Below are 16,696 nucleotides of genomic sequence, written 5' to 3' on the forward strand. Positions count from 1 at the left end.
CATATTATTACTGACCTTAATTTGAGTCTCTTAAGTGCTGAACCCTAACCCTAAATAGTACAAGATGTAAAAACCACATAAAGTCTTACTTTCCACTCACATAATGGCAGATTTGCTATAATGCATAGTACAAAACTTTGAAAATCCAGAATGCACTAAGAACTGCAGTTTGGTGAGTAAGTCGTTGGTTGATAAGCTGACCGCACAGCGCAGCTTCGTGTCAGCCACGAGCCCCAACCCAGCCCTCACGTACTCTGGGTCACTGAATGTAGGTGCTGTTTTCACTGCAGCAGATTAACAGCGACAATAATCATGGTAAAACTCCTGAGCACATGCTTCCCACAGGGTGTCGTGTTTATGTCATTACTTCCCATCCCAGCTTCTCTGCAAAGCAGGTACTGTTTTCTACAAAACAGGACCATGTTCTACAAAGCAGGTACCATTTTACAGATGAGGAAACTGGGTTCAGAGAGGGCAGCTGATGCGTATAAATTCACAGTTGTAAGATTTGAACCCAGATCTGATGCCCCTAAAACCCCAAATCAAATGCTAATGGAGTAAATTAGCCCCAGTAACAAAAACTCCAGGCATTACTCTGAGCACCCTATCACCTCTTTGCCTTCTGGACCCTTGGGGGTCCCCTCTATGTGTTAGAGGGATCAGGACAGTTTCCTGCAGTAGTGCCGGAAAGAGCTAGCCCAGCTGGGTTCAGATCTTCACCCTGCTGCTCTCTGGCTATATTATGTCCTTGGGCAAGCCACCCAGGGCCTCAGCTTCCTCACCCCTAAAATGGGTAGAATAACACGGGAACTCAGCGTGTGTCTATACAGTGTTAGCCGCTATTACCATGCGGCTATTGTCACTGCCCCCTTAGCCTGCTGGCAGGGGCTTCTAAGTTTGCTTTCTGGGCAGCCTTTTTCTGCTGTGATTCTTTGATCATAGTTGGATCTTCTGAAAGGGCACATTTCTATTTTTATCTTCTCTTCTTCTGAACAAGAACTCTGAGTTCCTTACAGGCAGCCGTTTCTTGATTCTAGATGTTGGGGGAGATTCTTGATCTTTGTTTACTGTGGGGAAAGAGCTGTGAGCACATGCTGGGTCTCTGTTAGCTAATCTTGAGCAGAGACCACGGTGGCCCAGGATGCTGGGTGGGAATACAAATGGGGCCATCCAGGAGCGGCTGGAGAGGGGCAGCGCTCCCAGAATTGCCACAGCTACTTGTTCTAAATGATGAAGGGCCGTTCAGACAACGGCAATTAGACGGGTCCTCTACCAAAGTGGGATTTTTTTTCCCCCCTTTTGAATAGGTCAAATATTCCCCCTGCCACCCTCTTCCAGTTCAGCAAATCCTTTCTGCATGGACAATGGACCTAAAATGTCACCCAGGTTCATGCCTAAATTAACATGGGGTTGAAGAGTTCCCTGGGTAGTTTTCCATGTGCCACCAAAAATAAGCCTAAAAACATTCTTATTGCAGCAACCACTATGGAGGTCAAAGACATGTGCAGGCAGGAGACCAGGGTGGCAGTGGGTCTGGTGGAGAAAGCCCGGGGCTGGAAACACCTGTCCATGGACCACTCTGTGCCTCAGTTTCCCCACCTGTGCAACAGGGATGACGTGAATGCACCCCCACCCCATGCAGCTACCCCTGTGCTTTGCAAACACAAACAGCCTCGCACTGTTTATACATGAACAGTTAATACATGAACTGACTTGTTAATACATGAACTGACTCAGCAGATCAGGAGCTGCAGAGAGTCTGCATTTCTAATGGCTCCTGGTGACGCTGCCGCTGCTGGCCGTGGAGCACAGCCTGAGAGCTGAGCTGAGACTGGAGGCTGCATGTGGGCAGCCGTGGCCTTCCCTGGGGGCTTCAGTTTTGTGCCCTGGTGAGGCAGCCAGGGACGGGGTGACTCGCCGGCGCTACTGTCCCTCCCATCTTCACACGGTGTCTCTAGTGGCCCTGGAGCGGCTTGTTTAATCATTTTCTAATGTTTGTGCTCTGGGCAGCTCAGGCCTGCATGTGGCCAAGGGGAGAGAGGGAAGCACCCTGGGGTGCTGGTCTGGAGGGTGCAGGATGAAGAAGTTGTCTTCCCGGGTCAGCCTGGGGGGCATGGGAAGCAGATGGAGCACGGCTCACCCTCCTGCCTTCGTTCTCCCCAAACTGCAACTTGCCGGGCCAGGCTCACGCCCATGACGGCAGTAACACTTCTGCCTCTTATTACTCTGGTTAGTTCAGAGTGTGGCGGTTTCTAAGCCCAGAGGCTCATCAGAATCCCCCAAAGTGTAATGCTACACTGGACATTCAAATAGCTGGACCTCCCGGGAGGTCACAGTTCTCACCCGTGGATGAGTCTATCCCCAGCGGACACTTGGTGATGTCTGAAGACGCCTTTGGTTGTCACGACCAGAGGATCTGGGGATCAGAGGCCAGGACTGCCCTACACACCCCACCCAGTGCACAGGACAACCCTCTCCCCAGGGACTTCCTAGTTACCACGCTAAGGGTGCTGAGTTTGAGAAAGTAACTTAGATATACTTGAGTTTGTGCCCAGAAATACGTTCTTTACAACTATTTCAGAGAATTCAGATGGACGGGCAGCACAGGCCAAGCTATGGGACCCTTGCACGAGGCTGCTGCCCTTTCTGTGTCTCAATTTCCCCATCTCTAAAGTGAAGTAATGTACTAATAACATTGTAATAATTATAAATTATATAGAAGCATAAATATAATTGTAACGAGATTATATATTTGTATGTACCTCCTGAAGGCTGCTGTGGGCTAATGAGCCAGCACAGGCAGAGCGGCCAGAGTGGCCCTGGCCCGGGGTCAGCGAACACTGCTGCTGTCGATGTGCTCACTCCTGCCAGCTACAGCAGGGCTGGGAACTGTGGGGTACGAGGACCCATAGGCCCGGCCTTGGGGGCCTGCAGAGGCCGGCTGGCAAGGCGGGTCGGGGCTGGCAGGCTCACCTGGAAGCGATGGAAGTCCTGCGGCTTGAAGTCGTTGGGGGAGCAGCCGCACCAGTCCACGATGTGCTTGTACTGGCACTTGCAGCCCAGCTTGCGGTTCCAGTTGGTGACCCGCAGGTTGTTGTCCACCATGGTGTCGCAGTGGGGGCTGTTCTCCAGCACCGTGTGGAAGAAGGACTGCAGGGGAGAGAGGGCCCGGCCTGAGACCTCTTCCAGACACCCCCCGGTGGGCCGGGGCGGGAGGTCCTTCCCCGGGCCCTCCCACTGTGGGGGAAACCTCTTGGAGACTCATCTGTTCTCCGTCTGCAAATGGGGTCAGTCATTGGCCATTTGGTCCAATTCAGAGAACACTGGATATTTTGTCCGGAGAGCTTGATTCTGTTTAAGAGTCTACTGTTCTGATTGTTTCTCTACGTTGTCTATTCTGAGCAGTCTGCAATCTCTGACTTCAAGATGTCTCTTAACACCCAGGACATCTTCTGGCCGTTTGGTAGGGAGGAAAAGTCCCTCAGTGCATGTGGGCACTTGGGACTCCGAGGAAACTACAGGGACAGTTTTCCAGGACAGCTTGGGCCACAAGGCTCCAGCTTTACAAACAGCCACGTCCGAAATCAGCTCAGGTCTGAGACATCAGGAGATCTCCCCCTGGGGCGAGGGAGGCCAGATACACAAAGCATCGGGCTTGGGCCTGGAAGGGATCCCAGGAGCTGGGGGGCCTTCATCACGCAATGACAGTGCCCGCAAGGGGCCCTGGCCTTGGTGCTGAACCAGGCACCACAGGTTCTCCCTAATCCTGCGACTCATCTTCTCATAGAAATCTGAGAAAGAGGACGCTTTGAGAGGGAAAACAGAGAGGAGAGACATGGTTACAGCTGCTGAGACAGAGAGAGAATCAGGCAGAGTCAGGGTGGGGAGGGGGGGAGAGAGAGAGAGAGAGAGAGAGAGAGAGAGAGAGAGAGAGAGAGTAAAAGAGTGTGTGGACACTGGTTTATAACAGCCCAAGACACCAGGCTACATTTTCCCCGTTTCTCTGTTCCGTAGGGGAAGCTGGTGTGGCTGTATGTCTGCTTGTATCAAATTTCTGATTTCTTCCAAACCCTTCCCCTGGAGATGGTCTGGGAGAAGAGGGTGGGCAAGACAGAGATGTCGGGGTGGAGGTGCTGGGATCTAAGCGGGACCCTGGAGTGTACCGTGCCTGTGTGTGCCGGGGTGGTGGGCGCAGAAGACGCATACAGAGCTTTGTTCAGCACCGGCCGTCAGCCGTGGGATGGGCACCTTGACGAAAGTGACCAAACCCCAGTCTCTTCTCATTGGGCCGGCAGGCAAAGTGCAGCTCTACCTACCACCTCCAGCTGACCTTGCTGTGGTGCTAAATGATATGCCTGTGAAGCTGGATTTTAAGTTTGAATTGTCTAGAAGCTCAGAGAGGCACATATTCTCCATCAAGCGGTAGGGAAAAGCACCCAATTACCGATTGCCCTATGTCCTTTCACAGTGATACAGAAATTCCCTGCAAGATAATGGATGAAGAGGTTATCGGAATTGAGAGAAAAGGTGGTTTTCACTGAAATAGGATTAAAAGCTGATTACTTAACATGTGTGCAGAATAGTAAAAGCTGGCCCAGTGACGGCAAGCCCACCCTCCCTCTGGAGTGACATGGGTAGCAGCCTGATCAGGCACTTGCCATGGCCCAAGATGCTGGTGAGTGACATGGAAACCACCAGAGGAGATACACTGTCTTATCGGGCTTCCAGTAGCACAGGCTGAGTGGTCCCGAGATGGGCACAGACGGGAAGGCATGGCGGACCATCACAGGAGGGGTTATGGGCTCAACAGAGGTGGGGCCAGCTTTGGGGTTTTCTGAAGTTGGACATTAGGGCTGAATGTGAACTGGAAGAATTTCTCAGCCCAGGTTCAATAAGGCTGTTGGCATATTGGTGGCGACACTTCAGAACTGGGTTATTACCCATTTCCAGATGGAGCTGGAATATTTTATAATAGTCTGCCATAGTACACAACAGGGCTTCTGAAATGGACTGAATGTTCATGTCCCTCCCCTCCCCCAATTCATATGTTGAAATCCTAATCCTATTCCCCAATAGAATATGTTAGGAGGTGGGACCTTTCAGAGATGATTAGGTCAGGAGGGTGGAACCCTCATAAATGGGATTAATGCCCTCATAAAAGGGATCCTAGAGAGATCTCTCACCCTTTCTACTGTGTAAGGACACAACAACAACTTTTGGCAGGGAGTCCAAAACCAGAGGAAGGCCCTCACCTCACCCTGCTGGCATCCTGAGCTCTTCCATGTTCAGCCTTCAGAACTGTGAGAAGCAAATTTCTATTGTTTATGAGTCACTGAGTTTATTGTACTTTGTTCTATCAGCCTGAACTTAGTCCCCACCCTGAGGTGTGGAAAGTGGTGACAGGCTCCTCAAAGCTTTTAAAATATGTTCAAAAGTCAAAAAGAAATGTTGAGCCCCAAGCATTTGTCCATGCAGGTGGCTAGTGCAAATCCAGCAGAGGCCCTGGCTCATTGTCTTTGGGATTGCTGGAATTTCTGGAATGACGCATGAGGCCGATACTATTGTCTGTCAGGGAATGCTGAAAATGAGGAAAAGGACTCTTGATGTTGAAAAAGTCTGTATATGATTGGAAAGTGGAGAGGATCTGTCAAAAGGTGATGTGGCTGTGTCCTGAAAGCACAGGCCTATACAGTTGTGTGGGTTACACACTGCACAACTCGAGGCAGCACCAGCAACACCAGGTAGTACAGGATTGAATTTTTTTTTTTTTTGGTCACAGTTTTCACAAAAATGTCAGTAAGTGTATCTCTGTATCAAAATCGAAATATTATGATTTTATGGCCGAGAGGCAGCGAGTCCCTGGAGGAAGGGCTACTCTCCCATTCGCACTGCACTGAGACCTTGTGCTGCTTGCTGGCGGCAGTGCTGTGAGTCTCTGCATGCAGCCTCCTTGCAGACTGAGGTGGACCAGGGACACTGCCGTGACAAGGTCCCTGGTGGCTGATGCCTTCTCCATCCTGGGTGTCTGGAGGCCTATGTATCTATCGGATCCAGCCTCTTTTTGCCCAAAATTCGGCATTGGCTTTGCTGCAAAGCCTAGGCCCTGCCTTGCCTTTTCCAGGTACTTATTCCCCTCCTCCCTCACCCCCCCCCCACTCACCTCAGCAGGAAGCAGGGTATAGGAGTAGAATTGCTTCATTTTGGTCACGAGATCATCTGTGGAGAAGGTCACATACTCCACAAACTTTCGGTTCAGCAGGAACCAGTCGGAGCCACCATCTACCGCAATGCCCTCTGGGATGCGCCGGTCCCCCAAGCGCCACATGTGTGCATCACACTCCAGGAAGAGCCGGTCCAGACCCTGTTTCCGGATGAACCTGTGAGACAAAATAGTGCTTAGCCCCAAGGAGCCCTGGAAGAGGGCGTGCCACCCAGAGTCCAAGTGGAATAACAATCACAGCAGGAACAGCATTTATTGAGCGCTTGCTGTATACCAGCTACTGAGCAGTGGCTTTCTGTGTAGTTTGTCATTTGGCCTTCACAGGTGAGGCAGGTGGCTAAATCCCTATGAGACAGCATCAATCACGGTCTCGCCCATTTTACAGATGAGGGTGCTAGAGCTGGGGAGATAGGAGACTTAGCCAGTGCAGTTAGATGACAGCGGCCATTGGCCCCATCTACTTCCTCTTCGGAGAACTTTTGTTCTCTTCTGATGTCTTGGCAGTTTGGTGAATACATGAATGGACCCTCAGCTCAGAGTAATGCTCTTAAATGCATACAACAAAAGGCCACAAGATAGTTTCATAAAATACTAAAGCTATGATAAAGTAACACATGTGCTTCTTGATTCACACATTACATACGAGACTACACAATATTTTTTAGAACACCAAATTTATGATAAAACATGGGCTTCTTTTTTAACACATTAAATAATAAAATTTGTGGCAGGTCTAATAGCTACAGTAATTTTGAAGAAGTGGTGACCATAAGTGCTAGTAGTATGGACATCAATATAATGTGCCAGGAAAGTTTTTGATTCCTATCAGTGACAGACTCCTATTCAGTTACTGCTAGTACTATTGTGGTTTGTTATCTGCCTTTAACTAGATTTCTGTTAGTGTTTAGTTTAATGAAAATAAAGATGATTTTCTCCCCATCCAAAGTCATGAGCCCCCTGAATTCACTCACCCCAGATTAATAAGTCTTGCTTGTGTGTGTGTGTGCGATTGTGAAAGGCAGGGAACTGCCATTTTGTGTAGATGCAGAAATCCATGCTCAAAGAGTTGGTCAAGTGATTGTGTTGAGAAGGTGGATAGAGCTAATGCCAAATCTTCCAACCCAAACTCCTATTTCATTTATAGTTAAAATTAACTGAACACCTACTATGTGCAGACATTGTGCTGGCTCTGGTATAGAACAAGGAGAAGAGAGGATGATCCATGTTCATTTAACACAGAATTAACCATTTTTTTAAGTGTACAATTCAATAGCATTAGTTCATTCACGATGGTGTACAATCATCACCTCGATCTCTTTTAAAAAATTTTTATTACTGCCAGTGGAGACTCTGCACCCACAGTCAGTCCCTCTTCTTGCTCCCCTCCAGCGCCTGGCAGCCCCTGCTTTCTGTCTGTCTGGATTAGCCTACTCTGGATGTCTTGTATAGATGGAATCATACACTATGTAGCCTTCTTGCATTTGAGTCTTTTACTTAGCATACTGTTTTCAAAGTTTATCCACATTAGAATGTAGTGGTGCTTCATTCCTTGTTTTTGCCTGCCCAGCACCCATTCCTCATTTTTCTGGGGCGCACACCTCGATTTTATTTTGGAGAGTCATTCATCCTCAATGCTCAGTTTACTCGAGTTTGCACTCCCAGCACCAACATGGTATTAATCCCAATAATCCCAGCAATGTGACTTAGGTTGGTCAATCAGAACGTCCCATCTGCTTGCTGCTATAACTGGCTCAGGGGAAAGTGAGCAACTCTAGTTGAGTCTGAGATTAGGTCTTGAGATTTTGCTGGAACTATCAGGAAGAGGGGGTGACACTTTTCTTCGGGATTTTTGATGGAGAAAAATGAGAGCCAAGAGCTGCTGACACTCGCCTTGTCACCATGAATATAGAGGTTGATGGTGGAGGTAACAGAGAAGTGAGAAAAGGGGAGGAAAAATCTTTATGACTTTGAGACGCTGCATCTCTCTGTGCCTGACTAGCCCACTCAGTAATGTGCTCAGGCGTTCTGAGATGGGATTGTCACTTGCAGTTGAATAAAGTCCTGACTGATGTATTCGTGAACAATTTCAACCTCATCACTACCATGATGGATGCGAATGTCTTTAGGCATATACAGGGTAGGTCACCATGGGGTGGCACCCAAGTACTACCTCTCTCATTAGGCTGTTCTGCTCCCCCACTGTGTCTACAGGTCCTTGAACCTGCGTGGCAGATGTCATCACTGTGTTCAGATTGGAATCCCCTGTCTCCCCCCAGGTTCTCATTAGACCACGGCTTTCTCCTTTCTGCCTCGCTTCCAGGTCTTGGAACAGTGCAAGGCAACTGTGCAGGAAAGGTCTATTGTGAGGACCAGACTTCAGGGTATGGGAGCTGGAGATCTAGTCCTGCCCAATGGGTCATGCTGAATTCTAGAAATAATCCCTCCCAGCAGGCCTCCCACAAATGCACTTGCTGGAGGAACTGGCCAAAATTTCACTAATAAGTCAAGCAGAGGACCTGCACCTAGACATTGGCCACTCATTAAAAACACGATGATATGATACATTTCATTCTTAGCAAAATTGATGATAGTGTAATAAAAATGGGAGGCCACAGCTGCTGGTGAACAGACTTAATTCTGCTAAAATGAGCTTTTCATTGATAGTGCCTTATGGTCCTACCAGTAACCAGCAGGGGACTTTGGAAAATGATGCCCCAAGTCTCAGCTTCCCCTTGGTAAACTGGCAATGTTGGGCTAGGCCTGGGTCATCCAGTTACATCTCTACAGGGGTCAGATGGATGATGAAAGTGTAGGAAGCGGGCTGAGCATAAGTCAAGAGGGTAGGTGGAGTGTGGAAAGAAGTGGAGAATAAATGCACTTTCTAAAAAGCACGCCACTGCTTTAAAAGCCAAATGTATTCCTGGTTAAAGAAAACATCTCCCGAGGCTGGATCCAGCTCACGGGTCACCAGTCCTGATAATGCTGGGTAGGTAAAGCTTCAAATACTTTCCAGATGTGACTTCTCTATGTCTCCCTATTAGAGCTGGGAGGAAGGTATGGGGCAGGTATTACAGGAAAGGCTGGTAGCTCTTCGGAGGCCAGACAGAGGTCACCTGCCAGGACAGAAGGCAACCAGAAGACCAGGTATCTGAGGCCCTTGGCTTTGTTCTTTTCCTAATATAAATGGCCGTGTGCAACACCCACGCCCATGAGCAAAGCATGCTGTCTCTGGAAGTGACTCGGTGAAAGTTTTTGATACACTCACTATGTCACTCCATCAACAAAGACTTGACTCTAACTGGTTCTGAAAGGAAGCCCCGGAGTTTAGGAAAATAAAATCCTACCTCGACTCTAGTCGGTGGCAATGACAGGACAATTAGCACTTGACTATGCTTAATGCTTTAGATTTTAGATCAAATTTATATCAAAACTTACATGGTAACCAAGACTAGCAGAGAAAGAGGAAGAGAGGGAGGAGGAGCGTGAGGGAGAGAGGAGAGAATACAGGTGTGAGGAATCACAAAATTTTTCTTTACATGGACCGACTTTTAAATTTCATGTACCGTTATATGGGATGATAGCAGCGTCTTGCAATTTTAATGCAATGTCCCAGACCATAATATCTAAATACAATATTTATGCAGTAATCTCCAAAATGAAATATTCATGGGGTTGGGAGATTGGTTGCTGTGTTTACTGCATTCAAAAACTGATAAGCTGCAAGAGCATGCTTTGGTTAATTATGAGTAAATAGAGACGAGCATTCCCCAGGCCTCAGAGAAGCCGCTGATCCCTGGGTTGAGAGGGGCTACCGGGAACTCAGGTCCAGACTGGAAGAGAGTAGCAGAGGCCCAGTGTTTGGTATCTAGCAGGTGAAAGGAATCAGCTGTTTGGGCAGTGACTTGCCATCCCCCCGCCCTGTCTATTTGCTATAGCTTGAAAAGGTAAAGGTTGGAAATCAAGGCAAGTCAGTCAACATCTGGGTGTGTCTTCTCCTACGTGCTGGCTCCCCAGTAAAGGGTGCACAGGCAGATGCATTTGCAGCAGTGGCCCAATACACTCAATTGACCATTGATACTCTCCACCCTTCAGTTCCATTTCCAGTTGGCTTGGCTACCTAGGGGCGCTGGGGCAATAAATGGCCCCATAGAGCAGACCCCCAGAGGATCTGGTTCTCAGCCTGCTGAGATGTGAAGCTGGTGTAAACTCATCACAATGAGTCCTGACACTCTGGAATCAGCCATGAGAGCATGGTGGAGGACAATCACAAGGGTCCTTGCGGGGTGTCTAGTAAGCAACATTCACCCAAGCAATGGACCGACTGACCTCTGGGAAACACCATTCACCCCAGCAATGGACCGACTGACCATAGCGACCACATCCCTCCATACCCCTCACAGCCCTGTGCTCCTTTTACACTTCTCTTTTCTCCAGAGTTCTTTTCACTTCCTGCTATCACACACAAGGTAGTCATCTAGTTGACTATTTCTTCCTACCAGATGTAAGTCCCAGAAGGGCACAGATTTTTGTGTATTTCTATTCATTGCTGATTCCTAGTGTCTAGAACAGTGCCTAGCACACAGTTGGTGCTCCATAAGTATTTACTGAGTGGATGAATTAAGAGGAGAGCAGCAGCACACTTGCCAGGCTGTCGGGAAGGAGCAGCCATAGTTACCCAGGTAACGGCATGTCCCGACACACACTTGGCAGGTGAAGGAAATGAAAGGCAGAAAGGTGAAAGAAATTCCGCAAAGTCACCTTTAGCCCATCCTCCTGGACTTGAATCCAGGTCTGGGTGAATCCAATGCAAATTCTTAACTGCTCTGCCAGTCTTCATCTGTCCTGACCCATCCAGTTTCCCCCAGAAGGATGTAAAGAATGGACCCCGAGGAAGGATTGAGAGGATGAATCTGAGAGCTTCTAGTGCCACCGATAGACACTGCCCAGAGATGACAGAACCAAGGGAAAAGGGCTCACTGCTGGTTTGCGGAGAGGCTTTCTGCCACTGTTCTCAGGGGACTTGTCTTCAGAACAGGCTACTTATGGGTAAATATGGCTTTACCTCCTCGATGCTCAGGGATGGGTGGTTTGCTTTCCTGAGATTTTTTTCCCTACTGCACAGTAAGGGACAAAGGCAGAGCTTGCCATGATTTTACTGGGATGTCACAGGGACAAAAACTAGGGTGGGGAGGGGCCCTGATTCTTGTCTGTCAGAGAAGAGGTCAGTTAAGAAAGTATCTATGGACTTTGGAAATGATCTCAGAAAAGGCAGACAATGAAGAGGTCTCTCAAGTCACTAATTCCCTGGCTATAATCTCAGCATATTCATCAAGTGTGGAATTATTCCAGAACTGTCTTGTCCTATAATGAGTTCTAAAAGGAAGAACTATGCTCCTCAGATTTTACAGCATGTTTGAGCAAGGACTCTTAGCAATCAGCTAATACAACTAATCCTACAGATTGAAACACACACACACACACACACACACACACACACACACTGCTATTATCCAAAGTCATTCAAAGTCATAGCCTACAGAAACCTCCCCTTATTTTTTTCTTTCTGCCCAGTGATCTGTCATTGAACCTAGATTACTCTGTTAGCATAACTACAACCTAAGCATTTTAGTGAAAAAAAGTTGTGGAATAAAGCACAAAACCTCACAATGTATGAAATCAGCCAACTATGTAAATGGGCTCACAAGTTTTGGCTATATGATGCAGTGCCTAAGCCTTGGGTTCTGGAACCAGACAACTCAGCCCAAGTCCCAGGTATGCTACTAACCTTGGGAGATCTCAGTGGGTGATGCCCTGGCTTTATGCGCAGAAAATACCTGCTTTGGCGTTGAAGGTTTCAATGAGATTATATAGGGAACTTGTGCTTAGCACATAGTAAGTGCTTCATAAATGTTCACCAAAACGTTTGGGATTTTTCCTTCATCAAGCTAGAAACATTACATTTCTGACTTTCCTCTTTTCTCTCCTGAGACAGGGTAGGCAGGCAGGTTGAGGACACCTCCAGGGCTAAGAAGAAACCTGTCTCTGAAAGGCACGCTATTTCAGCACCAAGGACAGAAACCCCAAGTGCTCACAATGAACCTGGTCCTCTTCTGCCATTATCTGAGGTAAGCATTCATTGCCCACGACTGTAGTGGCAGAGGTAACATGGACACCTTCTACTTCTGTCCAACCACAAAGTCATGACTTAATGGCTACAGCTTGCTGGGTTCCCAGTTTGGCAGCTCCATAGTGGCTGACCATTTCTCTCAGGCCCTGCTGGGGTGTATTCCTTCCTGGCCCAGCCTAGAGTCGGTTGTCTTGCCCCTATTCTGTTGCAGTGGGAAGAGCCAGGGGACTTGGGGCATTTGCTCATTTGGTGTCTCTAAAGAGTATCTTCAACACTCCAGGTTTATGTGCTAAGCATGTGTTGTGAATTAGATGGGCCTTATTCCTGCCTACCTCTCTCTCCGGTGGTGAGAGATAAATAGAAAAATACAACATTGACCATTTATTGAGCTCTTGCTGCTTTCTAGGTCCTATTCCTTGCACTTAATATATATTCTCTTATTTAGTCCTCACCACAACCCTATAAGGATTCATTTTTACAAAGGAAGAAACAGACACAGAGAGGTTTAGTAAATTTTCCAAGGCCACAAGATCATTGGCAGCATGGATGGCATGCAAACCTTAGGGATCAGGCTCCAAATTCCACATTCTCAACCTCAAGTCTATAATATTGTCCTGATAAATAAGCAGACAAAGAGAGCTACCACATACATTCATATATCATAGATATTTTGATAACTGCTATACAGAAAAACTCAGTGAGTGATGACAGAGAACAAAAAGATGGACTTAATTGGTACAGATTGTTGGGCAAGGTTTTGTTGAAAAGATGGCATTTCAGATTGATGAGAAGGATGGGCAAGAAGGGATCAGTCAAGTGAAGAATTGCAGGGAAGAGAGAAGGGATAGAGGCCAGTTGCATGAAAGAGGCTGAGGTGGCTGGAGTGAAATGCCCAGCTCTCCTACCTCCCTTAACCACAGGAGCGGCAGACTCTGACCAGATTGATGGAAGGAACATTACATTCGTAGGTACACATGACCTGGACGAGGTATGAAACTCCAGAATGAACACAGCTAGGGTCCCATGTAGGTTTCCTAATCTGTGAAATGGGAACAGTGATGATAAGACCTAGTGGTTAGGAGTGCAGGCTTGACCCAGACTGCCTGGGTTCGAGTCTGGCTTCTACTTAGAAGTCATGAACTGCTTCACATCTCCCTGGCCTCAGTGGCCCCATTTGCAAAATGGGCATGACAACAGTTGCTCTTACATCATGAGGTTGTTGTGAGAGCAGAAAGAGTTAATACATAGGCATTGAGGACAGTGCATGACACACAGCAACTAGCCTAGTATTACTGTTCTGTGCAAAGAAAGTCAGCTGAGCAGAAATGCAGAGTTGGGTCTCAAATCCTAGAACCTGTAGTACCCCAGCTCGGTGGGCTCTGATTTTCACAGAGCTCAGGATCCAAATCACTAGCACTTCCAAGACTCTAAATGCATGCTGAGGGCTGATGATTTTCTACGTTTCACACATTTTTAAAAACAATGTTTACTGCCTTTTGTTCAGATTATAAAAGTCGTGCATGTCCTTCAGAGGAGGCCTGGAACATAAAAACAATGGAAAGAAGCTCAGAGAGGACATATTTTCCTTCTAGTCTTTTGTCTAACTTCCACATGTGTTGCTTTGAAAAAGGAAACGTCCCCAAGTCGATCACAAAAGCCATGCCGAGGCCAAGAGGGTGTGCGTGCACAGCTTTGTGTGGGCGTCTGCGCGATGCTAAGCTGTATTTTGACATGGCTGCCATAATTAGATTAAATAAAGTGAACACGCAAACAGTGATAAACTCACTGGTTGGCTTTAAGAAACGCAAAGGGAAAATGCAATCTGCTTTCCCCATTGGAGATGAGATATTAATTATCTGCTCACATCAATCATGGTGCTACAAGACAGCACGGGAGAGAGCCCGTCTCTTGATAAGCAAGTTGGCACCAAAGGGCCTCCTGAAAGCAAATTTGCCTGGAGGAGGTTCCTGGCCAGGCTCTTGATGGATTTGCCAACTTTTGGCTAAAATAAACAGTTGCCTGTTTATACGTCCAGGGAGGTTTGGGCCTGAAGATTATTTCAATGTCAGAGAGGTAATGTTGCTTAGCTACCATTCTGGTGCCCAGTGGGGGAGTCTGTCTCTAGCAGGTGGGGTCCAGAAACAGAAATCTTGCTTATAACACTTCTGATCTAGGGACTGGAACCGCTCAGAGTTTCCTTCCTTCTAGGATAGCCTTCTTCCATTTGCTATGCTAGTGGCTTTTCTGAGAATCGCAGAAAGGGTTTCTAAAATGTGGATCTTGTATACCATCTTAAAGGTATTTCTCTATCATCAGCCTCATACACATAACTACTGTCCCAAGAGCTTAGCCAGATGTTCACTTGTTTAATTCCTACAATAGCTCTGTGAGGTTGGTCTTATCATTGCTATTCCCATTTCACAGATTAGGAAGCCAACATAGGTGACTGATAGAATTTAGCCAAGCCCACATCCCTGGTGAGTGCTTAGCCGCTATGTCCTGCTGTCTGTCTCCAGACCTGGATTCTCGCCTGCCAAACTCTGCACTTTATGTGGCTGCTCTAAGAGCCCCTGATGCTTCTTTTTTTCCAAACCAAGTTTAAATAGCATCAACATTTTTTTTTAAAGCTCAGCCTTATTCTCAGCATAATATCCATAAAATCATGAGTTGTATGGGCTGATTGCAAAACCTCCTGCTGACAGACGTAAGCATCTATCTAAGTTTCCAGTGTGCTCACTTATAAACAACCCAAAATAATCTCACACATTACTGATGGGTCAGGAGGACACTTTGGGAGATTCTGATTCTAGAAAATAGGGGAAGGTCCTGCTCTATCTGTCCACTCATGGCAGGACCTTGAAGGAGGTGAAAGCAATACTCTGAGCTTCAGTGGTGCTCATCTCTGAAATGGGATGACATTTCAGTGAGGCTGGAATAAGGATGATCAGGGAAATGCAAATCAAAACTACCATGAGATACCATCTTACACCAGTGAGAATGGCACATATTAAAAAAAACTAGCAACAACAAATGTTGGCGAGGATGTGGAGAAAAAGGAACTCTCCTGCACTGTTGGTGGGAGTGCAAACTGGTCCAACCACTATGGAGAGCTGTGTGGAGATTTCTGGACCTACTAAACATAGAGCTTCCATAGGATCCAGCAATTCCACTCCTAGGTATTTACCCAAAGGACACAGAAACATCCATTCCAAAGAGCACCTTCACCCCTATGTTTATAGCAGCACTGTTTACAATAGCTAAGCTTTGGAAACAACCCAAACGCCCCCAAAATAGATGACTGGATCAAGAAGATGTGGTACATATATACCATGGAATATTACTCAGCATTCAAAAAGGATAAACACATTCAATTTGCAGCAACATGGATGGAGCTAAAAGGGATCATGCTCAGTGAAGTAAGTCAGAAAGCAAAAGAAAAATACCGGATGGTCTTACTCATAGCAGGAATCTAGAAAACCTAAATAAAGGACCAGGAAAAAGACTAATTAATACAAAGTAAAAATCAAAATCAACAAGCAACTATAAACCAGAGCCACACTATTGGGGGGTGGGGAGCGGAAGGATTAGGGTCAAAATATGGGGGGGGGTGCAATTGTATGGGGACTATAACCAAAATGAAAATGCATACATTGTGTGAAAATGAAAAATGATGTAAGAATTACATAAAATAAAATATTTAAAAAAATGTATTTGAAAGCGTGGTGCCTAGGTGGTCAGTGAGAACTGGATCTGCACAACCCATCATCACTGTCTGGATTCCAGACATTTAGGATACAGAGGCCTGGAAGTCAAAGGCACATGATGAAATCAATGACTGAGCTGGTCTTTCAACACAGGCGGTTGGACCCCAGCGCTTCTTCTCTTACCACTACACCACACTGCTTCCCAGGGCTGGGCACGGGGCCCTCGCGGCCTTGACATAGGTAGAGAACTTAGGTCAACCCAGGCAGGCAAAGCCCATGAAAACTCTGTTCTGGCAGAGTGCAATGCCTTTTCCTTTCCATCTATCTGTACAGGTCCTGCCCCCAGGCACTCAGACGTGAGCATTCTTAGACATTCGGGAAACTTCTCTGATGCTCCCTGAGCAGAATCAGGAGCTCCTGGGGATGACTGCCCAGTCCCTCATGCAGACTGAGGAGATGCAAGGGCCCCTGCTTCTGCTAACTGTGCCTCCAGGAAAGCTATCACTGGGCTTGACGTCTTTCACGCTACCTACTTACTTTATTTTTGGAGGAAAGCAAGGAGAAAGTCAACACCACACACCCCTTCATTTAATTACAGGAGCAGTCAGGACCAATCTGGCAGCTATTAAAATACAAATTTTGCCT

At 47.1% G+C, this 16,696-nt stretch overlaps 1 protein-coding gene across 1 annotated transcript in view; it reads right to left on the reverse strand.

The window, feature by feature from the left end:
* The window catches only part of XYLT1 (xylosyltransferase 1), a 275,010-nt gene that overhangs the window by 20,365 nt on the left and 237,949 nt on the right, over positions 1 to 16,696 (reverse strand). The window contains exons 7-8 of the mRNA XM_037507547.2: positions 6,161 to 6,377; positions 2,974 to 3,150 (exon numbers count right to left, since the gene is read on the reverse strand). Coding sequence (XP_037363444.2) covers positions 2,974 to 3,150; positions 6,161 to 6,377 — 394 coding nt within the window. The remainder of the gene's footprint in view (positions 1 to 2,973; positions 3,151 to 6,160; positions 6,378 to 16,696) is intronic.

The sequence above is a fragment of the Talpa occidentalis genome, unplaced genomic scaffold (assembly GCF_014898055.3).
Source record: "Talpa occidentalis isolate TD23 unplaced genomic scaffold, MPIMG_talOcc4v2.1 talOcc4.12, whole genome shotgun sequence".
Lineage (NCBI taxonomy): Eukaryota > Metazoa > Chordata > Mammalia > Eulipotyphla > Talpidae > Talpa > Talpa occidentalis.